The following is a 23,247-nucleotide window of genomic DNA, read 5'->3' as shown; positions in this document are numbered from 1 at the left end:
ATGGAAATAGATGTAATAAAATATTATTAAAAATAAATTTCTCATGATAATTTAATGTTAGCAATCAAATTCATGGACATGCAAACACATACATACACACATACACTTAAATATACTTACTTTGTGAATTTATATACATTTGAGCTGTTTCTAAAGCTAGATGGTATAATTTCAATTTTGCTTCATGTTTTTTGTATGTAGAGTGAGGCATTACGATCAATTCGACCAACTCCAGATTCAAAAGCCATTGCCGAGCCCTCCACACCACGTGCAACTCCACACCACAACGTGCTTCATTAATTAATTAATTAAAGAGAATCTTCTTCTTCTTCGTCCTTCTGCTGGGGTTGTTGGATGTCGTGCCAGCTGGATTAGGGCGTGTAACGAGTAGCAGAAACCCAGGTGAACCCTGACCCGAGCCTAATTATACCCGGACACAATACTCGCCCCACGAGAATCTCGTGGATGGATGATAATCCACATCGACGCCAGCTTGCAAACCTGTCGGGGGTCGACGCCGATCTGAATGAGAAGACGTCAGATGTCCCATTTGTCGGCTTCGCAATGGCTGCGAGGAGGACGGGTACCGATTTCCGCAAATGGATGAAAGTGGGGATGGGTCACCACGTGCTGGCTGAACTGGGGGAGGACGCACCAACCCACACTTCGCGACGACGGTCATCGGTGCCCGAGCGCACGTACGTCGCTTGGTGGGGTCCATGCCCCAGGGAGAAAGGGGCAGTGAAAACATGGAACTGAGTCACCAGACTCTCTCACTTCGCAGAGTGGCTGTGGGATCTGCTCGACGGGGATCGATCTATCTATTGGAGTGTGTGGTCGATCGCACGCAATGGCCAGGATGAGCCGCATCGTGCTGCTCGCCCTTCTGGGCACCTTAGTGCTGCTGGGATCCATGGGGCACTTGGTGGCTAATGCGTCGAACGCCGATGAAGAGGTCGGGGCTTCAGAGTTGGAGGGGTTAGTCTCGGGGGAAGAGGGAGGCGATGGCGAAGACGATGACGCTGACGCCGACGAGAGTGTGGATGAGAAGGATGTGGTCGTACTCGGTGCCAAGGATTTCGCCGATTTTGTGAAGAGTAACAAGTATGTCTTGGCGGAGTTTTACGCTCCCTGGTGCGGGCATTGTAAATCCCTGGCACCGGAGTATGCTAAAGCCGCCACCGCGTTGAAGGATTCCGGCGCGAAGCTCGCTAAGGTTGATGCTACTGAGCATAGCGATCTGGCTCAGGAGTATGGTGTTGAGGGATACCCAACCATGTTTTTCTTCGTCGATGGCGAGAAGAGACCTTACAATGGCGGACGAAACAGGTTTGCTTTTGTTTCCCACCATCCGGATCTGCTAGGAGCTTGTTTGGATATCCGAAATTTCCACTTCTATCAGAACGGCTGTCCGAACTGTTGTCCCAATATGTTGCTTGATGTGCTTGGCTGAGATTCCAATTTGTTTGGTTTTGAGACACCTCTTCTCCTTGTACAATATGTGCTTTTTTGTGGAATTGAAACTATCGTTGTACATGTCTATGCAGCCAAAGGAGAGTAAGGAAGTTTTTTGTGTCTCGGTTGTGCCAACTTCTTCTAATCCTATTCTTAACTGGGCCAATTCTAGCTCAATTTCCGACATCCACTCAGTAGGAATGATAGTTGCCAATCATGTATCAAAGTTCAATCTAATCTTTCGGGAACTATGCTGGTTCAAAGTGTGTAACTGGTAACTTAAATCGCGTTGATTGTCAGAACCGTATATCTAAAGTGATGAAAAAAATGTAGTGTCATGTGTGATCCACGTTGTAGCAGATTCCGATAGACATTTGTGCTTTTCGTCACCTTCCCTAGATGTTTTCCACCCGTCAGTGAATACTAATCATAATGATATAGACCGACATAAGATTCTCCTCAATTTATCTATTTTCGGCTACCCACACAGCAATTTTCGTTCGATGTTTGACTATTAAAGTTCATAAATTTTATCATTTCGCTCAATAGTTAACACCTATCACAATGTGACGAATGCAGCGATGATATCGTCAACTGGGTGAAAAAGAGAATGGGACCTGCTGTCAACATTGTCAAGTCAGCAGCTGACGCTGATGATGTCCTTGAAAGCCAGGCTCCCATTGTCGTTGCCTACCTTGAAAGTGTTGAGGGTGCTGACGCTGACGAACTAATTGCAGCAGCAAGATTGGAAGATGGAGTTGAATTCCACATGACAGCTGATGAACAAACTGCGAAAAAGTTCGGACTTGACAAAAAGGCTCCTGCTCTCGTCTTGTTGAAGAAGCAGAACGAGAAGGTTGCGACTTTCGGTACGTAAAAATATATCCTGAGGATCTCTGAGCTTTGACATATACTGCTTATGAGCGAGTTTGATAACGTGCGGTGATACACTTGAAGATCTAAGTTTTTTTTTTCTCGAATTGGTGTATGAGCAGGTGGAGATTTTGAAAGAAAGGCTATTGGCGACTTTGTCTCGGAGAACAAGCTCCCTCTCGTTATTGTGTTTACTCGTGACACAGCCGAGATTATATTCGAGTCTGATGTGACGAGACAGTTGCTTCTGTTTGCGAATCCTGAGGAATATCAGAAGATCCGTGCTGATTATGAAGAGGCAGCCAAGTCTTTCAAGAAGAAGGTATGATGTGCCACGACTTCTCATTAACTGTGTATACATATTCGGTAACCCCAATTGCCGTTCTTAACATCGCTGATGCTACTGGTGGCTGCAGATTACCTTTGTTCTCGTGGACCTCGCTGATGAGGAGGTGGCCACTCCCGTTCTGGACTTCTTCGCACTTGACAGCGAGAAGACAAGGGTACTTTCCTCAAGCACCTCGACGTTGCATTATGTATTTGCTCAAGTACTTCGATAGTTCACCCTTGGGTTGGCTTCTGGTTTCGATAATTCGCATGACACGCCTGGTGGTTGTTTTTGAGACCCTCCATTTCATGCTGACAGTGTTTAATTTTTATTTTATTTTTCTCAATATCCTGGTTAATCATCATCTTTTAATTTCTCTAGATATCCGAGTAATGCGATTCCTGTGTGAGCTCCGATAACAGTGGTGCCCGTGTGTCTCTTATTTTAATGCAGCTATTGGGATTTGTAGCTGAGGAGACCAGCGGCAAGTACCTGCACGATGGTGACTTCAGTGTTGACTCACTCAAGGTAAAATTATAACAGAACGGTTGTGATGTCCATGCCACAGAACATTTCCTGAATTGTCTAATTTCAAATAGTTCACCGGTATGCTTGGTATGGAAAATCCAGTCTGTATTTGTTGATTTGTTTATGGTTTCATCGTCAGCACAAGGCTGAATATAACGAGATTTTTCATTTATCGTTGCAGCAATTTTCGGAGAAGTTTTTGGCTGGAGAACTGACCCCGTTTCGCAAATCACAGAGCCCTCCAAAGGAGGTACGTTTAACGTTTCTGAAAGCTGCATAATGTGCTCTTTATTCTAAGAATCAACTGTTTGTTTGGAACGGGAAGATTTCGCCGCCATCGTATCTTTGCACTAAATATTGGGCAAAACTAATGGTTGCTCAATTCGCGTTCTCAGAACGATGGACCAGTGAAGATTGTTGTATCTTCAACCTTCGACGAGATTGTCTTGGATGAATCCAAGGATGTCGTTCTTGAGGTACAAGCTTAGCATGAAGCGATTATCTTTTCATTTTGTGATTTACTTGTCGGATGTCTACAGTTCATTGTGATATTTTTTAATGAATGTGTTTTGTATTGCTTCATTGTTTATCAATTGTGCACGAGCATTATTCGTTACAACTCACTTTTAGTTTTTAAATGGTAGAATGTTGTGCACTTTTAATTGATTCGAAGATATGCTGTCTTATTCAAGTGAATTTTTCTCCTGCTTAGGTCTATGCCCCTTGGTGTGGTCACTGCCAAGCTTTGGAGCCAGAATACAACAAGCTGGGAGAGGTTTTGAAAAACATCAGCTCGATCGTGATTGCAAAGATGGATGGCACCAAAAACGAGCACGAACGTCTCAAGGTTAATATTCCTACTTACGGGTTTCTTGCTTAGCAATTGAAACCCACCCCGATCTTCTCCTAAATTGCAAATTGCTTTAAAATCGTTCGTGCTCTCTTAACACGTTCTGTCTGGTGTACCATTCGCAGATTGAAGGGTATCCTACCATTCTCTTCTTCCCAGCAGGAGACAAGAGCGTTGAGCCTGTAAGTGTCTCGTACTACTTGCTGAACCTTTTCAACGACAAGTCTAGCTCGCATGCACCTAAATCGAATTAGAGTAATTTCTGATATCTTGACTGAAACGAGCCCTTGTTATTCTCAGACTCCTCTTGACACGGAAAGGACAGCAGCCGGTATCGTCAAATACCTGAAGGATCATGTCACACACAAATTTGAAGCGCCTGATGTCCCAGAGCCCGAGACCGAGCAGGAGCAGGAGCAGGAGCCTGACATCGACTACTCAGGGGAAGCTGAAGAGGGCTACCCTGAAGTCGACGAAGAAGCTGAACAAGAAGTCGAAGAACAAGTAACTCCAGTTGAAGATGTTGACTTGAAGGACGAGCTGTAGAAACTTTGTCCACTGCAGGACATATCCTTTAGCCATAAAGTCTCTAAGAGGTGTTAGTTTGAGAACTTCAAAGGAGGTAACCCGTGGCCTTACATCTTAGAGCTGTCAGATAGTTTTTTACATCTGGATGCTCAGTTTTCCACAGTGAAACGGTTGTACCCACCTGAGATCAGTTCACGAAAGGCAGTTTTCGAGTCCTGCTCTGCTCACTTCGGATCGAGTCTTCTCATTCTTCGAAAGTACAAAATTTACATGGGAGAGCTGATTTAGGAGTTTACTCTGAAGCATTGTTGTGATGACTTGCTGATTGTTCGTTTTGTTAGGAGTGGGTTTTGCTCTACAATCTGAAAGGTTATTAAAATCTTCCTCTGCAGAATTGAAGAAGAGTCTGGGTGAAATATGAAGTACCTTGATTGATATTGACATTATCATGGAGTATTTTTTTTTCAAACATGTTGAAAAGCACTTAAATCTGTAATACATTGTGAAAAGCTCGTATACTTCAAAAGTTGAATAATAGCAAGACGTTTAAATTATCAGTTGTTTGAGATGATGCATATGAGTTAAAGAAAGTCCAGTTGTACCTTTCGTCCTTCAATCAATATTATTATCATATAAATAAATAAATTACGCATAACAACCTGTAATATAATTTATCTAAAAACAAATACTCAACTTCAGAATGTCACAGTCAGGGTTTGATGGCAGGTCACACTTGGTTTTAATATTTTGCAACTATGCATCTAATATAATACTTCAATATTACTAGTGAGTAATTGTTTTTGAAAATTTACAATTATCATACAATAAATGTCTATGAAACCAATACAAAGATTTCAAATTTGCATAAGATATTAGTTCTTAAATAATCAAAAAAAAATGTCAGACATTGCTAGAATAATTTTTTAACTAACAATCCCTGCAAAAACTATGCCTACTAGTTGTATAAGTATTTTTTGAATTTTTTTGTGCTATTGAACTAGAATTGTGATCAATAGGTCCTAAGTAAATCTACTTTAATCAAAATTTGCATTTGAAGTTGTTTGACCTTTGAATCACTTCTCAAAATGAGGTCACTTCAATTGTATAATTAAGTTTTTTTTTTTTTTTTTTTTTTTTTGCAAATCTTTTGGTCAAGAAAGAAAAGGAATTGATGGATGGCAAGTAGAGAAACAAAAGAAAAAAACCAATTCTCAACATTAGTCGAAGTCATTTTGCTCAAATAACATCTTTAAGCACATGACATTGCAACATCTTATGAAGTTCCAAGAGTACAACAATGCTTGACAACAAAAAGAAGAATCTTCTAGTGTTTTCTTAACATTCTTTTTTTAAAGTGTAATAGATGTTTATTTTGAATATGGTGTTATTAATGGTAGAAAGCATTGCATAACAATCATAAAAGAAGTCATCAAAATAATTGTTCAAACCATATTGTTTAGTGGCAAAGAAATGATTATTAAAGTTATTGTAATGAGAGCATTTGTTTCTATTCACTTATAGCAAAACAATGTGAATCTAAACCATCATTTTGTACAAGATGATAGTGAATGTGTCTTTGTTGGCTATATTGGTTGTGTTATGCCTACCATGTCTCATGTCAAAGGCAATTTTTACTTAATGGACTACCAATGAAACAAAAAATGCTGAAGTCTAATTGGTTTCTTGTTGGAGGTATTGCACTCCAAACAATATCATTTGCTTCAAAAATTGGCCACACATCTTTAATAGGAGAAGAAATAAACTTTACTTTGCTCTATTTTGATTTATCAAGCTTAAATTCACTAATTTCTAATAATATATTTTTATATATTTTATTAGTAGAAAGCTTAGTTCTATATTAACTATAATAAGATAAATAGAAAATATCTTAAATTAGAAGAAATTGGCCATAAGATATACAAATTTTAAGCAAAAAGATTTGTAATTTTTTTCTTCTAATATATATATTCAAAAAAAATTAAAATTTTGATATATATATATATGTATATATATATGTATATATATATCAACAATAAATTAGCCATAATTTAATTGATTTTTTTTCTAATATTCAAACACTAATACAAAGACATTATAATTTTTTTGGAAAAAAAAAAAATAACTTATAAGAATTTGGATTTTTAAAATTTCATTCCAAAAACAAGATTCAATGTATTTACTTGGCATATAAGCATGTATATATATATATATATATATATATATATATAATCAACATCTCAAACTAATTATTTTACTTTCTGCTAATTTTTCATCTTTAAAGATCTGGTTAAAATTCTTATTTTATAACAGACATTCATATGTTTGAATTCACATACAAAAGTAATTTATAATGGTATTTGAGTTATCTTGTAATCTATATTATAGATTAAGTTTTAAAATTTATTGGTTCTACTTCTTTACAATCCAAATACTTGATTTGGTTTAATACCTGTATAAATCTATCTTATAAATTTATAATATCTTTGATTTTCTTTTTTGAGATTAATAGCATAGAAGTTGTTCAAACTTGGTAGAACAAATAGAGTGGGAGCATTAACAATCATGATGGCTGGTTTTTGAACAAGTGTACCCATTTTATTCCAAGAACTCTAGCAGCACACCATCTTCATACTTACCCCATCATATTCCACAGTTGGTAATGAAATCTAAGTTTTTAGGACTAGCACTTAGCTAATCCAATAACAATGGCTACTTTTGGTAAATGACATTCACATCTCCAAGACTCTGAGATCTATTGGCAACAAGTATCAACACTATATTTTTAGTGTAGAGACATTGCATATCCACAATGTTTATTCCTAATAATCAAACAAAGATGCGAGTGTGATTTTCTAATCCTTATGATCAAGCAACTAATACTACCAGCCAGGTGCCCATGCACCTTGACACTCAGCCTTGAGGCAGGGAACAATGCAATACGTTCAAATTATAAATGTGACATTCTACATGTGGTTTTCTCACCTAAGGAGCACAATGTAATTGATACTATCCACATCCAAGTCATTCAACTAAATGCCATTGGCCACATCTTGGACAAAGGCCTGAAACAACCAGCATTAAAGAAATGAATATGTGCCACTTTCTATTGTTCCATGCAAATATCCTTACTTGTATGCAATGGTTTTTTTGAGATGGCATTCTTGTCATTGAAGCGCATGTACTATGCTATATACTCAGTTTTGAAATCCAAAGATAAAAAAATATCCTTCATATCTTAAAATCCATTCTTTTATGCTAAAAAATAAAGATACTTCCAAGTTCCTAGCTTATTTGATATGAATCTAGTTCCTTGGCTTAAACCAGTACCTATGACACATGAGTTGATTATAGATTCTTGCCTTTCTCATTGAAGAGGTCAATTTTATAGAAGAAGTTTTTTCTTGTGCCAACAAAACTGCAAGACCAAGAATCAAGATTATAATCAAAGATGTCACTAAAATTCTTGAAAAGACAAACCTTCATGGCCTTATACTAGACACACCTCAACTTCACAAAATCTTAGCCCTAGGACACCCTTACTAATATCCCAAATGTAGAGGATTTAGCCACTTCCAATGAAAATGTAAACCAAGGACACACAGCCACAACAACTTATAGAAGCAAGAAAGACCAACATTTAAAGGCTCGGCCCCAAGACTGCAATATCAAAACATGGTAGGCACCACCAAAGATAAGAACTCACAAACTTGCTCACATTAGTGTAATCCAAGACCAAAAGACTAGGAAGGGAGCCCTATACAAGGACAACACTAAAGGAGACATACAAACAACCTCTCAATTTCCACAAAACACTACACAACAACAACAACCAAATTCACAATTGAGAGCAACAGGGAATACAACAAGCTCAAACAACATAACACCGCTCTTTGCCTAATATGCGCCAACACCACCTCGACTGGAATCAGTCATCACACAAGATTCAAATACATAATGTCTCAATTTCCACACTCCTCCAATACCACTAATGGTATTCAGGGCCTTACAATCTCTGAAGATACATTTCAGCACATTTCAGCATAGAAGCTGTTCATCCATATGCTGAGCACAAATCTATCTTCTGATTATTATTATTATTTTTTAAAAATTAAAAATTGTGTAGTGGGATTATGTATGTATATAATGTAAAAACACTTGTTTTTAATTTTGTAGAAGATACCATTCAAAATTTCAATCAATTCCAACAAACATTACAACAATGCTCAAAAAGTAAAAACTTTGCATGCCATACAATACACATCACATCATATGGTTACTGTAAGGAAACTATATAATTTGCTCATTAGTCTTCCATAGAATTGGAAAAAAGATGTTGATCAACATAACAAGTTTTCTCAAGCAAGTCCAAGCTCATCAAATGAAGAGTTGTCTTTGCATTCTTGATAGCAAAGCCATCAGTCTCAAGCACCAGTCCTCACAAGTAATGCTACAGTTTCATATATATTATATACTACAAATTATTAATAAATGACAAACACACTAATTCATGTATATATGTATATATACACACACACAATTTGTTATGAGCAGAGGGTCATGTACAGGTTCATCACAATCCATCATGGCATCATCACAACCCACCACACGTGCGCCGCCACACTTGGATTGAGCCCACTATATTTGGAGGCACCCAATTTTACCTCCCCCATGTCGCAGCATTCGGCAGCATTCAGTGGGTTTTACTGCCACTTTAGCCCCCCTTTCTTTTCGTTTCCTACTTTCTTTTTCTCTCTGAATCTCAGACTGTATTTATTTGTCCACGTATATCCCATCTTTTTTATCCACTAATCCACGACCAGGAAGTGGCACTTAGGGAACCGGTAAACCAAGACAGAGACACCCAAACGGACGCTGCGTTCAACCCCCAATGGCCTGAATTGACGGCACCCTACTTCAATGGCAGTAACTGGCTCAGGCGGTGCCAGCTGACTTGCTGACTTAGCTCTTCCTCGGCAGCGGATAGGCTGACTGAGGATTTCATTCACTGGGCTCCTTATGGATGGATGATCTCAGGTTGGTTAAATGTTCCTATTTGGGATGCTATCAGAATGAAAGTGGATGAGGATTGGATTTCTCGTTTGTTGAGACAAGTTGTTGGAATGGATGTAACAACAACCCCCTTTGTGATGGACAACGTATGTTTCACGATGAGACTTGTTGTGGTGTAATTGTTCATGACAATCACTGGAGGATTAAACAACGAATTCAATTTCAATGGCAACAATACAATATTACACTGTATGACATATATATATATATATATATATATATACATATATATATAGACACCAATCTCTTATTGTTTAGAACTATTTGTTCGCCTTTGCTATTGTTGACAATTACAATAAATTGTAATTTACTAAAAATACATCATTGATTTTTTCGTACATACATTTCTTTTTCTTTTTATTCCAAAAATAGACAAGTGTTGGATAGCCCCCCTAACGTCGTCAATTCTTAGTCACTCACTTTTTTTTTTATTATCGTACTGACAGTCATTGGGTGGAAGCGGTGAGGATATTTGTGCCAATGAAACGGGCGGAAAGCGGATAAAGACGAAAGTGAACGAAAATCGTCGACAACATTGCAAATGGTCTTGGGATCGAATCTGGGGAGAAGGCGGTGGAGGGCAACGTACCGTGTGAACGGGACGGAAGCGGAGCCGGTTGCAAGATTTTGAGGTGGGGGGGGGGGGGATGAAACCTCGAGAGCAGCCATTGTCCTCAGAATTTGCGGTCGACGCTCAATCGCCGATCAGGTTGCTCGCGCCGACGTGGCCAGGCCTGGCGCCAAATGGGAGACCGCAGTCGATGAGTCTTTCCGATTCCTCCACATCTTTTCCACCTTTTTCTGGAAATCTCGGGGAGTTCTCAGCCTTGAAAGGGGTATGTGGTGCAGTGCAAGGCACACTTCTGCAACAGTCCCGTGAGACAGTCCCATATTGAGGCCTCTCCGATTCGTGGACAGTAGTAGTTTTCAATCGGCCGAGGAGTGTGCAATTGTCGTGTAAGTGACTTGTGACGCCCACCTGAGGTAATTGAAGAGTGGGATTTTGATGGGTTTTTGGTCTTGTGGAGACATCTTGCGTGGTTTTGGTGGAAGTCCGATGTAGAAACGGTGATTGGAATGTTATGAGCGGAATTGGGTTGTGGGATTGAGTGTGTTGAGAGCTGTTTTTGATTGGTGCGGTGTGGGTCCTGCAGGAGGAGGACCAGCCGAGGGCGGCGTGTGAAGAAGCGTTTCTGTTGCCATGGATCCTTACAAGGTAGGTGTTTCCTCACTTTCGCGATGTTCTTGACGCATCTTGGTCTTTGAGCGGTTCTTCAGACTGCGGTATGGCATTATTGATTTTCTATGAAGTGATCGTAGTTTCTCTGCGAGTTTCGTTAAAAGCTTTGGGATTCGATTCGAAGAGTCGGAGCGTCCTCTGTTGGTTTGTCAATTTTTTTAATTGTGTTGAGTATTACCGTAGTTTTCAACCCTGATGTTGGGTTTTCAAGATTGTAGAATGAATGTACGTGTCGTGCATATTCTTCTTCGTTGGTTTAAGGAATGTAGATTCTGTCCTCAAACAGGATTTTTATGCCTGCGACATGCCAGGCAACTGATCGCTCACCTAATTTCTCCTTTCTGGAATGGTTAATTTGCAGTATCGACCATCGAGCCAATACAACACACCTTTCTGGACTACAAACCAGGGATCACCAGTATGGAACAACAATAACTCCTTGACAGTTGGCCCAAGAGGACCCGTGCTTTTGGAGGACTATCACTTGGTGGAGAAGTTGGCCCAATTTGATAGAGAGCGTATCCCAGAACGTGTGGTACATGCCCGAGGTGCGAGCGCCAAGGGTTTCTTCGAGGTTACACACGATATCTCGCATCTGACATGTGCTGATTTCTTGAGGGCCCCAGGTGTGCAGACCCCGGTGATTGTTCGCTTCTCCACTGTGATTCACGAAAGAGGTAGCCCTGAGGCCATCCGCGACCCACGTGGGTTTGCCGTCAAATTTTACACTCGGGAGGGTAACTTTGACATGGTTGGCAATAATATTCCAGTCTTCTTCATCCGAGACGGTATTAAGGTATCTTCTACGCTTATTCTACGTGCCTTGTGGTACATGAGTTTGCACAAGTTAGCTGTAATATTTACAGAATCCTTCTGGTCAGATATTTGCGATGAAGAAAATAGCAGTTTCATACGATAGAAGAAGTGACAAGCATAACTTAGGGTGATATGATGATGCTACTGGATCATTTCGGATCACTAAATATTGATATCAATTGTGTGCAGTTCCCTGACATGATCCACGCCTTGAAGCCAAACCCAAAGAGTCACATCCAGGAGGCATGGCGAATAATGGACTTTTTCTCGCACGTTCCCGAATCCTGCAATATGTTTACTTTTCTGTTTGATGACATTGGTATTCCTGCCGACTACCGTCACATGGAAGGTTTCGGTGTACATACTTTCAAGGTACGTCTGGATATAATAATTGGTTCCAGCTGCGTCGGTCATAACAGAGTTTTTGCGCGTGCAGATGCTGAGTTTACCCTTGAAGATTTAATACTGTTCTTGGTGCAACCGTGCTCACAATGATGTTTCAACGTGCAGTTGATTAACAAGGCTGGAAAAGAAACCTATGTCAAGTTTCACTGGAAGCCTACATGCGGTGTGAAGAATCTGTTGGACGATGAGGCTGTGCTAGTCGGTGGTGCTAACCACAGTCACGCTACTCAGGACCTGTATGACTCAATTGCTGCTGGCAACTTCCCCGAGTGGAAGCTGATGATTCAGACAATGAACCCAGCTGACGAGAACAAGTTTGAGTTTGATCCTCTCGATGACACCAAGATCTGGCCTGAGGATAGGTTCCCTCTTCAGGTATGCATAATTGTTTGGGTTATATAGAATTTATGAACTGAGGGTTCTATGTGAATATTTACACTCTCAACGATCATGAATCATTTGAAACTGGCTTTACATCTGAGTCGAGAGAAGTTCCTTTAGTATAAAAATCCGTGGAGACTACTTTATTTACAATTTATTTCATCGACTATCCTAGCTGGTGGTGTTTTTGTGGAGTAATGTTACTCCTCAATTGAGGATTGTACTTTTCTGTGTGCAGCCTGTAGGAAGGATGGTCCTGAACAGGAACATTGATAACTTCTTTGCCGAGAATGAGCAGCTGGCTTTCTGCCCTGGTGTCATTGTTCCTGGTATCTACTACAGTGATGACAAGATGTTCCAAACACGTATTTTCTCATACTCAGACACCCAACGTCACCGTTTGGGCCCTAACTATCTTATGTTACCCGTCAATGCTCCGAAGTGCGCTCATCACAACAATCACCATGAAGGATTCATGAACTTCATGCATCGTGACGAGGAGGTGAAAGTCTGATTATCCCTCTTTGTATGTTCTAATATGTCTAATGTTTTACCTTAGATTCTAGCGGTTGCTAGGGTACTCAGAAGTGCTTTGATATATGTATCAGTATTCATCTAAATTTCAAATACTACAGTTGCACTTCGAATGCTGACGTTGTGAATATGTTCAAATGTATAGGTGAACTACTTTCCTTCTCGATTTGATCCCGTTCGTCATTCGGAACGAGTCCCAATTTCTCAGTCAAGACTTGCAGGAGTGAGAGAGAAGGTAATTTTCCTGCCCATCTCTTATCGTTAAATATATAGGTATACCAAGAAAGAAAACTGAGCGTGAATAATTTAGGTGTTATTTAATACATATGGACTGAGCACAATCTTTGCGTGTTGATAGATTGATAGCTTGAGAAACTCAAGAATTTTAAGTGATTGATAACAATTCACTGACTCAACAATGTATGATTGTGGCAGGCCGTTATTCCCAAGGAAAACAACTTCCAACAAGCTGGAGAGAGGTTCCGGTCCTTTGACCCTGCTCGTCAAGACCGATTTATTAAGCGTATTGTTGAGCTCCTGTCAGACCCCAGGGTGACTCAGGAAGTCCGTAGTGTGTGGTTCTCGTACTGGATGCAGTGCGATAGGACTTTGGGTCAGAGAATTGCCTCACAGTTCAGTATGAAGGCGTCTATGTAGACCATCTGTTTATTTTAAATCATATTTTAAGTATGTCTACTAGCTTGGATATGAGTGACCGGAATTTGCAAGACTTGGTGTCTCCGAGCTATTGAAACCAAAGCTTGTATTAACAGGATTTTAACGTGAATAATTATCTTGTACTTTTGGACCAGAAACCCTCATGAAAGTTAGTTGTACTTGGCTTTGAACTTGAGCGTCTTGATCATTGTTGTCTTTGAGTATGTATGCTTCAAAAAGTCGTCGTATAGGACATTCTTCGCAATTTTTTGATTTACACATGTCCAAGTTAGAGAATTTGAAATCATTTGCGGTTGAAAACCAGCTGATGTTTACCTTATTTTGGATTTTAGATAAAAATATGCTAACTCTTATCTCTAAACTGAACATATGATTTCATTATTTGAATCAGTAGAATCTTCAACCACAAAACCTTAAACTGTGCAGGGGACTATTTTTGCCTTGTTTATTACTAATATCAGGCGTAGTACCTTATTTCACAACAAAATAAACATCTAAAGAACTGTTCTATTAAATTTGGTGACAATGGAACTAACGATATACAGCAGAAAGCAGTTGGAGTTTCCCTTTGTGTTTATCTACACTATAACGCACATACCTCTCCAGTCTCATAGAACTAGATATGACAAAAGCTTACTAATGATGAAGTAATCTCCTGCTCGATATCCTGGTTACGTTTAAAGTCTAAACTCCTCACGTTCGACTGGTGTAAAGATAACATACTAAATTTATTCGATTCTACATCTACACTTCGCTAAATATCCGTATATCTAATGCTCAACTGCAAAGTCAACCTTATCACAGTGAGAAGTTGCACATCATTTATCATAAGTTAATACTGTTTTCGATTGTACGCATCATGGTTGTCACTGTCAGAGGAAGTCCATGAAGCGGGGTCGAAAATTGTTCCCCTAGATTGAGACGTTACTCATGGGCAAGCTGAACCCTTTGCTGAACTCTACGAAACTTGAACGGGATTCCAGGAGGCCTTGGCAGAAGAACAAGTCAATGGCTGGATCGGTCTGCTAAAACCCAGATTTTAATGTAATCTCAATGTACAGTTGACAATTGCATCTAAAGATACAGAACGAATGTGCTGAAATTCATCATCAGCTTCAAGTATAAAAAAAGTAGCTTGCTGTTCCATTTTCTTCCATAGTCTGCATGACCAGTATCAGTTTATCAAGTTTATCTAGCTTTCTAATTCAAGCAGTAGGCAGTGGACGGAGTATATCAGACCATGCGAAAGGGTTTCCAGCACACTAAATTACATCGTTGTGTAAAATTTACTGGGTCAGATCTCAACTTCAGAATAGTCAACGAGGAATATGTAGGTTCCGCAGAATTACTTAGCATATTTACAAATTTCTATATATTTTCGACACAAAGATATCTGATGCGATTTATGTCAGGCGTGGTTAGGATTTTACAATAAGAATACAAATTGTCAACCTCTTTTGAACAAATTTCAGAACTCTTCGGTCCAATCTGGTATTATCCAATAGTTTAAGGTTGTTGTGGACAATTTTGCACATGTTTCACTGGTAATGTTTTTCTTCTTCTTTATCTACTAGCTTTAGGTTTTGCAACAAACTACAATACATGAGTTTTTCCTTCATCTGAAGAATTTTTATGTAGCAAACAAATATATACTCTTGCACGCTTCAAAACAAATATTTTTCTTGTCTTCTCCCTTATTGAAGTGAATTTTGGCTTTTCTTTTTACTTCTTGAATGTACATTGTAAAAAGAATGACTTTCCTCTTTACAATTATGATAATTTGTAAGGGTTCCTTTGGGCAAGTTCTACTATTAAAAGAGCCTTGATTTATGCATGTTTGGTAATTTTTTTTATGCTTTATATAATTTTGGTAAATATTTATTACAACAAAAAGAATTTAATATTTTTGTTGATCTACCAAGTTTATGGATCTTCTTTTTAAAAAACTTTTAGCAGAAAATTGTAATATAAATTTTAGAATAAGTCTTTTTATGATTGTTTCAAGATCTAATAGGATGAGTTTTACAATAATTTATAGGAATATACATTACAGAAAATTTTAATTTTAAGTTATGAAAAAACATTATGGTTTTTAGTAGAGATATAAAACATCTTACACTATGTTATAGATAGATTTAATAAACATTTTAAAATTTTAGAGGGAAGAATACAAGAACAATGTTTTTTTATATAATTGATAATGTTCTTATATGATTCTCTTTAAAATTTTAAAATATAATTGAGAGTTTTCTTGTATCAAATTCTTCATCTTTTCATGATTTTCTTTTTCTTTTTCCTAAAAGAACTCTCTCAACACATAAATAATAATTTTAATTAGTTAATTTCTTTTTTGTAGGCAGATACATTTTGATGAAAAAAGAAAAAGTAAAAACTTTTTTCAATCATGACTTGTTTATAATGGTTTTTTTTTTTTTTTTTTTTTTTTTGGATAAAATATTTCCTTATAAGTATTAAAATAAGTCAGATAATGCTTTACTTGATTAATGGAAGATACTATTAAATCCATCCAGGTTGAGATGATCCTATAAATATTATTCTTGAAAGGAATATGGTGTCCAAGGTATTTTTGTAAATACTTTTTTTCTCATCTTAATCTTATTTTATGAGGTATTTAAAACCAAATCTCTTACTTTTATTTTCTTAATTTATGATATACCTCCAAAATAACCACGTAAAAGCATGCCATGGATAGAGAATGTGAACAACATTGCAACAATAAATAAATAAATGTAAATAAATAAATAAGATAGACAACTCATTCCCAACCACCCCCCCATTTTTAGCCATATAGGGTGGTCTATTTCCGATCAACTTGACATGAATCACTGATCAGTTCTAATACTGCTTACTCAAAAAATTCTGCTTAAATCAAGCATTCTTGATTTTGTAATCAACCATTGGTCAAAATCAGGTTAACCTATATAACAAGTTTATGTCGAACAGAATCTTCAGCTAAAAAATTCATTGTAATTTTGTTTTGGGGCAAAACAATGTGAAAAAACCTGGAAACCTCCTGAATTCTATTTCCCTAAAAGGTAAAAAAAAAACTTTTAATTTTTCATACCCATACTGCAGATATGTGAAAATGATTAAGTGAGCGGAAATGGGTCGTCTACCTTATGTATGATACAACTCTGTGGAGTGGATATGGTGGCATAAGAGGTGGCCATGGAGGAATCCTTGCGTGATTTGCTTGCAATGTGCAACAATCCACATCATTGGGGGGTGGAGTGGGACTGAGATTGCCTCGCATCAGCTCTCGTTGAGTTTTGATTTGATTCCAGGAGATATTCTGCTCCACCTGGAGTGTGATCTCTGCAGCAGCAGCACAAGGAGAAACATACACACTCCAAATACTCGGGTGATGAGTTTTATAGAAAAGAATGAGAGTGAGGTTAGTGTTCTAAGATTAAACAGACAGCAGTTCGTCAGCCGGATTTCTCCCCTCTGAAGTGTGTGTGTGTGTGTGTGTGAGAGAGAGTGTGTGTGTGAGTGTGTGTTCTGTTCGTTGCTAGTACTGCTTTGAGCTGCTCAGAGCCATCGATGGATAATCTTCGACTCCTCGTTTTGCTGTGTACTCTCATGTGAGTGAAAAGTTGTAGACTTGGACTGAAACTTACGTGCATTTCTAGGAGAAATCCCAGCTGGAGGCTGTCGTCTTCCTGCTCCGCCCGTTCCACTCTTTTCGTACGTCAACTCTTCGTTTCCTCCTCTGCTCAGACTTCGTCGTGCGGAGCAGCTTTGGCAAGCTTGTGGTTTTGAATTTTGAGTTGGGTTGCAAGTTTTGAAGGAAGAGGACATACTGAGGTTTCCGTTGCGCTAGAACTTGGTTACTCGTAGGTCCATTTCACTGGTTTCGCTGTGGTTATTTGGGTTCTTGAGTACTATTGATGATCCTGCCTTCAAGGCCCAATTTTCTTTCTGTGGGTTGGATTTTTTGGTTTCTTCTTTTCATGTAAGTGTATGTCCATTTAAGACACCCACCTTACTACTGCAACACTCATCGCACATTCGCCATGTTTATTTTATCTTGTTATGCCATGTGATTTTCCTTCTGCATTTCTGGACAAGTCTGTTTTCTTTGTGTTGACGATTTGGGGAATGCATTTCACATTGAGAGATGCCTGCTGTTGTTTATGGTTGGCTTAGTTGGAGTGATCCGGAGTGGGGCGAGTGATCTACCGAGGGAGTGCCAGAGCGAGAGAGAGAGAGAGAGAGAGAGAGAGAGAGAGAAGGCGGGCTAGGAAACAATCTGTGAACTTAATAAGCTAGGGTTTGGGCTACTTCTAGCAGCTCAATTGCTGCTTTTTTGGGACATTTTATGTGCTTTTCTGAGCCCTTAGGCATGATTTAGTGTAATTTGTTATAGTTTAGGGTGGCCAATTAATCGATCGTCACACATACTTCGTATTGAAAATGAAATGGTCTCGCATTGATCTCTCTGTTGTTGCTTTGGTTGGCATAATAGTAGCGAAAGAGTGATATGAGTTTTCCTGGTGAAGAGGAAGAAGAAAGGAATGGGGCCTCTAGTTCACTCTCCCAGTGAGGAATACCGAGCCTTGGTTGACAAGGCTTACAGCAAATTCGCCAGATTACGCGATTTTCCACCTTACGGTCGAAACAGATGGGATTACTACTTCCACAAGGCCTTCCAGGTTTACTCCAAGCTGTGGAAATTTCAGCAAGAGCATCGTCATCAATTGGTGGAGGTTGGTTTGAAGCGGTGGGAGATAGGGGAAATAGCATCTCGAATTGGGCAGTTGTACTACAATTATTACCTTCGCACAAGCGATGCCAAATTCCTCTCCGAGTCTTTCATTTTCTATGAAGCCATATTGACCCGGGATTATTTTAAAGACAGTGATAAGGATGCTCCGTTGGCAAACAAACAGCTTAGGTACTGTGCCAGGTTTATTGTTATTTGTTTGCTTCTCAACCGCCGGGAGATGGTGCAGCTGCTAGTGCGACAACTGCGTACCCTTGTCGAAGAGTTTAGCCGCTCACATCAGGTATTGAATGCCTAAGTGTCCAAAGGGCCTGCTAATTCCTTTTCTAATAAACACCGCCGGCAATCCCACCTCACAAAATAGGAAAATAGAAAAACAGATTTATCTATCCAGTGTTCCCTGCGTTTCTTTTAAGTTAAACCTTGGTATGAACTTACTATGGGTGCAGAGCATTGATGCGAAGGAGTGGAAGGTGGTGGTGCAAGAGATAATTCGCTTCATGAAAGCTGATGCTGCGTGTGAGATCAGTAGGCCTTTGAGATACAGCGTGCTTCTGGATCCTCACCCTTTATCAATTCCTGCGGTTGATAGGCTTGAAGGCGCAAAACCTCTGCGGCTGGAGGATGCTATTCTTGCTAGCTACCATCACAATGAAGTTAGTTGCCTTGACTTGATCGATTATGTTATCACATGCTTTAAACCAGTTTCATCCAATACAGGTTGAACCGTGTTATATAAACTTTCCCTAGAAATATTTCAGCTGTGATATCTCAATTCCAAAAAGAAATCTGGACACACATTACAACTTATTCATGGTTTTGAGTCCAAGCCTCTCTCTTCGCATGGACTTATATGTTCAGGCGTAACTTTGGAGTGTAAATTTGTATTTTTAATGCTTCTGAAATGTGTGCTTTTCAGGTCAAATTTAGTGAGCTAAGTTTGGATACATTCCGCATGCTGCAAGCTTTGGAGTGGGAGCCGAGTGGTTCCTTATATCGGACTCGTGTTGGTGAAGTCAGCAATAAGATGAGTTCATCAGGGCATGTTGGAGTTGTGGAGGAGATACCTGATCCAAGCCTGCCACCTAATCCCCATAAGTATGTATTGTATCGGCCATCAGTCCAACATTTGCTTCTAGTAAGTGGGAAGCAACTCTTGTGCCCATCCCCTGGCGATCCTTGCAGTATTCTAATTCTGACTATTCGACTCAATCTTTCTTTAAATGGATTACAAGTGATTTGTACCTTGTTTGGTGTTAAATGATTGACAAATAATTTTAGTAGTTTCAAGATAATTATGGTTTCGACTTAGATTGGTGCTGGCCTTAAAATTTGCTTGTTTCCAGGTATTGGCTACTGTGTGTGAAGAGGTGCCAGCTAATTCTTGTGTGTTGCTTTATGTCGCTGCGTCAGGTACTTTAAAAGTTCTTGAATACTTATATGTACATTGGAAGGAGTTACATCATACTTTCTCGGACATATGATGCGAAGTTCGAAGTTTCCTGTTCTTTACTAGAAGTGTGATATGTTTATTTGCGGCTTGGGTTGTAGCTCCCCAGTGGGTTCAGTCATGCTTGTTTGATGCAGGCAGGTCAGCACGGACGATGTCTTCTCATCCATCTTCAGCAAGCTTGATGATGGATGCGGCAGCCGGGAACAAGATAGTTTCTCTAACTCCTACTCTAAGCTTGAACCAGATGACTATTAATCAGATTCAATCTTATATGGGGCCTGGTATTGATGGTAGGACGATGGATGTTGATCAAAACAACACCTCAGCATTTAGCACTCCTGCAGAAAGTCCCAGGAAAGGGTCATATGGAGATCGGATGTCAACATTGGAGTCATCTGAGAGCTGTACCCCTGGGCTTTGGCTTGGGTCAAGAAAAAGTCCCGGTACTGGACCTTTTTCTTTTCAATTTTTTCTCTTCCAATCATGCTGGGTGAAAAATTAATTGATAACTTTTATACACTTGCTAGGACTGGCACTGTTACTGAAAAGTTACGATGACGATCACTATTTCGATGACTAATGTTTCTTCGTTTTTTCAGGTATGACTAATTTCCTGTATCCGAGTGACATTCTTCCATTCACCCGTCGTCCTCTTTTCATTGTGGTTGACAGTGATAACAGCGCCGTCTTTGAGGTAATGTGACTACCCAATCAATGCTTTTGTATTTTTTTAATCTGTGTTCTTCCATGAGAGAGAGAGAGAGAGAGAGAGAGAGAGAGAGAGAGAGAGGGAGAGCGAGAGCGATTAGTTAAAATTTTAAGTTCGATCCTTCTACTCCCTGAATAATAAGTGCCTTCTACAATTGTGGCAATAAACACCTAACATGGAGTTGTACGTAGCAGACTCTGAGCGGGAACGAGAGAGGTGAACCAGCCGTTCTTTTACTTTCACCCAGTTTACAGCCCGACGATAAAGGCATGGGGGTTCCAGCCTCTGTGTCATACCCCAATAGCTGTGGCAACGTGTTCACATTTTTCTTGACTGCTCCATTACTTGCCTTTTGTCGAGTGAATGGAATTTCAGTTTCAACATTGCCGAAGGTAGATTGACACCGCCTACTGTTGTTGAGTTTTTCTGTTTTTACGTATAATAGTGATATTTTAGATTTTCGTTAACTTTTAACTTTCCTTTTTGATTTTTGGTATGGTTTCTTGAATCTTTTAATTAATGTTTATTAATCTTTGACTTGTGTGACGGATGGGGATTGATTCAAAAAGGATTCAAATCCCTTTTCTCTGTTGAAGTTCTTGCTTTACCCTCTTAGCATTTAAGTGACGTAGGCATTAGTCTGTTGCTTAGTAATAATACTTTGGTATTTAAATTCATGATCATGCAGGGCACACTTCAACAAACAGAGAAGCTCTTATCAAAACTACTAGCAGACTTGGGGAATGCTCTTGCATCTTCGACATCCATCAGCCACGTCTGGGCTCGTGTTTTGTATGACCCTTTTCTTCGTCAGCTTGTAGTCAGGTACCACAGTTATAAATCACGTAAAGCTCGGTTTTTTTTTTTTTTTTTTTTTTTTTTTTTTTGACTTGATTTAGGGAATGCCAGTTTCTGTCTAGAACTCACTCGACGATTTTATATTGAGTAGAACATTACGTTCGACGGGGTCCTCCCTTACTTGACTCTTATACTAACGAATTTCTTGTTGATTATATGTTATTTTGGTACTTAAGTATCAGCTTATCTTTGGGTTACGGAAATTTGTGCAGATTCATCTTCTGTCGGGGAGTTTTTGCACTCCATTTAAAGTATCGTCACAAGCCTGAGTTCCTACCACGATGTTACCCCGCATTACCCGAGGAGGTCCTTCCAAATACACACAAGGTGGGAAGAATAGTGTATTACCTTGCAATCGCTGTCGGAGCTGCTGATCAGTTTGAATTTCCACACTTCTCATTTAAGGGGACCTCAGATGATCAGAGTCTTCTGGAGGAGTTCAGCGTACTTGGTCTCGGCCAAGACTGAGGAAGGAAGCAGTTTTCAAAATTGAAAGCGCAACATTGTGGTTTTGTGAATTCTCATGCAGGAACCTTCTGTGCTTTATAGTTATATGTAAGAAATTGATTTCTTATTTTCACCGACTCAAATTGTTAGAACTACATAGTGAGTTCTGTTTGCTATAGCTGCCTATGTTGATCTTCTCTTAAAACATCGGGCGGCTTGATTTTTGCGTTAAGATCTTGAAAGATTGATGTTAGATGTATCTATGTAATCTACTGATTGTGAAGGTTTTTGTGGATGGAGAACTTGAGGACGCCAATGTACAGCTGATTCTATCATTTTAGCTCTAGTTTTGGGTTGCTGCATCAACCCAGGTTTTAGATTTGTTAACTTAGATTTGTATAACAAAGGCAGTACTAAATTTGAAGATAACGGAGAATTAGTGTTATAGGTTTTCTATTTTAACAGTGACAGTGAATGTTAATTTGCTCACGAAAGAAATGGAAGTCATATAATTGGAGATACAATAAAGGATTCAAAAGAAAAAGACGTCTCCTCAGATTATTGTAAATAATATTTTAAATTGTAACTTTTCAAAATGAAATACTACTATTAGTAATAAAAACAATTTTTAGCTACTAAAATAAGGAAAAAATGCAAAAAATATGTATTATATGGTGCAGTTTGTGTTAGTTTTACAATGTCTATTGTTATAATTAATCTTTTTTGAGTGAGTATACATAGTAAATATTATTTATTATATTATAATTTGAAGATGCAGTAATCTAATTTGCAAAAATAGCAGATGAGTTTTAAGAAAAGTTGTACTTTCTTGCTGTAGTTCTGTTCCACAATTCTCAGGATATTATTCTAAGATGAAGCCAAAGTATTTCTTCAATACATGTATTTAACTTTAATATGAAATATAAATATAAACAGATTTATAAGTTAAGTTTCAAGTGAAGTATATAGTACTTCTTTAAATTTGTGTAATTCTATTGCATTTACAAAAAAAACATCTTTTACAATAAATTATTATTTTTACTTTGTTCACAATGTTGTTTTAGAAATTCTCCTTAATATAATTAATATTTGTATTTTTACAATATTTGATTTGTCAAAAAGAACTTAATCTTTTATTAATTTAATTTTTAAATACCTCAATTGAAGTATGTATGAAAAATTGTTATATAAACTTCTATACAATATATATATGTTGTAATTTTTAAATAATATATTTATCATTAATATATATTAATTTCATCACATGTTCTTATATTTTGTTTTTTTGTTTTCTGATTATCATTGCTAGATCTAATTAAGAATATATATATATATATATATATATAT

At 38.4% G+C, this 23,247-nt stretch overlaps 3 protein-coding genes across 8 annotated transcripts; all 3 read left to right on the top strand.

Moving 5' to 3' along the window:
- The first annotated feature begins 787 nt into the window (after positions 1 to 787).
- On the top strand, positions 788 to 4,956 carry LOC112275022 (protein disulfide isomerase-like 1-4). The gene is made up of 10 exons (XM_024504945.3): positions 788 to 1,329; positions 2,035 to 2,324; positions 2,451 to 2,650; positions 2,745 to 2,831; positions 3,110 to 3,184; positions 3,366 to 3,434; positions 3,580 to 3,660; positions 3,897 to 4,031; positions 4,160 to 4,216; positions 4,335 to 4,956. The coding sequence occupies exons 1-10, from the start codon at positions 851 to 853 to the stop codon at positions 4,578 to 4,580; spliced, it is 1,719 nt and encodes a 572-aa protein (XP_024360713.1). The 5' UTR covers positions 788 to 850; the 3' UTR covers positions 4,581 to 4,956.
- A 5,544-nt stretch (positions 4,957 to 10,500) lies between these two features.
- Positions 10,501 to 13,823, top strand: LOC112275088 (catalase isozyme C). Of its 2 annotated transcripts, none has more exons than XM_024505089.3 (8): positions 10,501 to 10,589; positions 10,787 to 10,848; positions 11,234 to 11,668; positions 11,878 to 12,060; positions 12,199 to 12,468; positions 12,713 to 12,976; positions 13,154 to 13,243; positions 13,444 to 13,823. In XM_024505089.3, exons 2-8 carry the CDS (start codon positions 10,834 to 10,836, stop codon positions 13,663 to 13,665), a joined length of 1,479 nt encoding a protein of 492 aa, XP_024360857.1. In that variant the 5' UTR covers positions 10,501 to 10,589; positions 10,787 to 10,833; the 3' UTR covers positions 13,666 to 13,823. The 2 variants fall into 2 exon arrangements, with proteins under 2 accessions (XP_024360857.1, XP_024360858.1); XM_024505090.3 differs by having other exon boundaries at positions 10,501 to 10,616.
- Positions 13,824 to 16,838: 3,015 nt separating this feature from the next.
- On the top strand, positions 16,839 to 22,216 carry LOC112275218 (uncharacterized). 5 transcript variants are annotated; one of them, XM_024505379.3, is made up of 11 exons: positions 16,905 to 17,101; positions 17,340 to 17,394; positions 18,176 to 18,716; positions 18,883 to 19,089; positions 19,353 to 19,571; positions 19,780 to 19,846; positions 20,021 to 20,329; positions 20,486 to 20,580; positions 20,790 to 20,987; positions 21,284 to 21,420; positions 21,666 to 22,216. In XM_024505379.3, exons 3-11 carry the CDS (start codon positions 18,225 to 18,227, stop codon positions 21,919 to 21,921), a joined length of 1,980 nt encoding a protein of 659 aa, XP_024361147.1. In that variant the 5' UTR covers positions 16,905 to 17,101; positions 17,340 to 17,394; positions 18,176 to 18,224; the 3' UTR covers positions 21,922 to 22,216. The 5 variants fall into 5 exon arrangements, with proteins under 5 accessions (XP_024361150.1, XP_024361147.1, XP_090102282.1 ...); XM_090246156.1 differs by having other exon boundaries at positions 17,340 to 17,543; XM_024505382.3 differs by lacking the exon at positions 17,340 to 17,394 and having other exon boundaries at positions 16,839 to 17,101.
- The last annotated feature ends 1,031 nt before the right edge of the window (positions 22,217 to 23,247 follow it).

This window comes from Physcomitrium patens, chromosome 22 (genome assembly GCF_059467195.1).
Source record: "Physcomitrium patens ecotype Gransden chromosome 22, ASM5946719v1, whole genome shotgun sequence".
NCBI lineage: Eukaryota > Viridiplantae > Streptophyta > Bryopsida > Funariales > Funariaceae > Physcomitrium > Physcomitrium patens.
This window is presented reverse-complemented; position numbering and strand designations above follow the sequence as displayed.

Bases quoted from the DNA above. Each gene is read 5' to 3' on its own strand.
- LOC112275218 (XM_024505382.3), top strand. From the start codon at position 18,225: ATGGGGCCTCTAGTTCACTCTCCCAGTGAGGAATACCGAGCCTTGGTT. The intron at 19,847-20,020 runs GTACTTTAAAAG...TGTTTGATGCAG, and splicing joins GCTTTATGTCGCTGCGTCAG to GCAGGTCAGCACGGACGATG. The intron at 20,581-20,789 runs GTAATGTGACTA...TGTACGTAGCAG, and splicing joins ATAACAGCGCCGTCTTTGAG to ACTCTGAGCGGGAACGAGAG.
- LOC112275022 (XM_024504945.3), top strand. From the start codon at position 851: ATGGCCAGGATGAGCCGCATCGTGCTGCTCGCCCTTCTGGGCACCTTA. The intron at 1,330-2,034 runs GTTTGCTTTTGT...TGACGAATGCAG, and splicing joins TACAATGGCGGACGAAACAG to CGATGATATCGTCAACTGGG. The intron at 4,217-4,334 runs GTAAGTGTCTCG...TGTTATTCTCAG, and splicing joins GAGACAAGAGCGTTGAGCCT to ACTCCTCTTGACACGGAAAG.
- LOC112275088 (XM_024505089.3), top strand. The intron at 12,061-12,198 runs GTACGTCTGGAT...TTCAACGTGCAG, and splicing joins TCGGTGTACATACTTTCAAG to TTGATTAACAAGGCTGGAAA. The intron at 13,244-13,443 runs GTAATTTTCCTG...TGATTGTGGCAG, and splicing joins TTGCAGGAGTGAGAGAGAAG to GCCGTTATTCCCAAGGAAAA.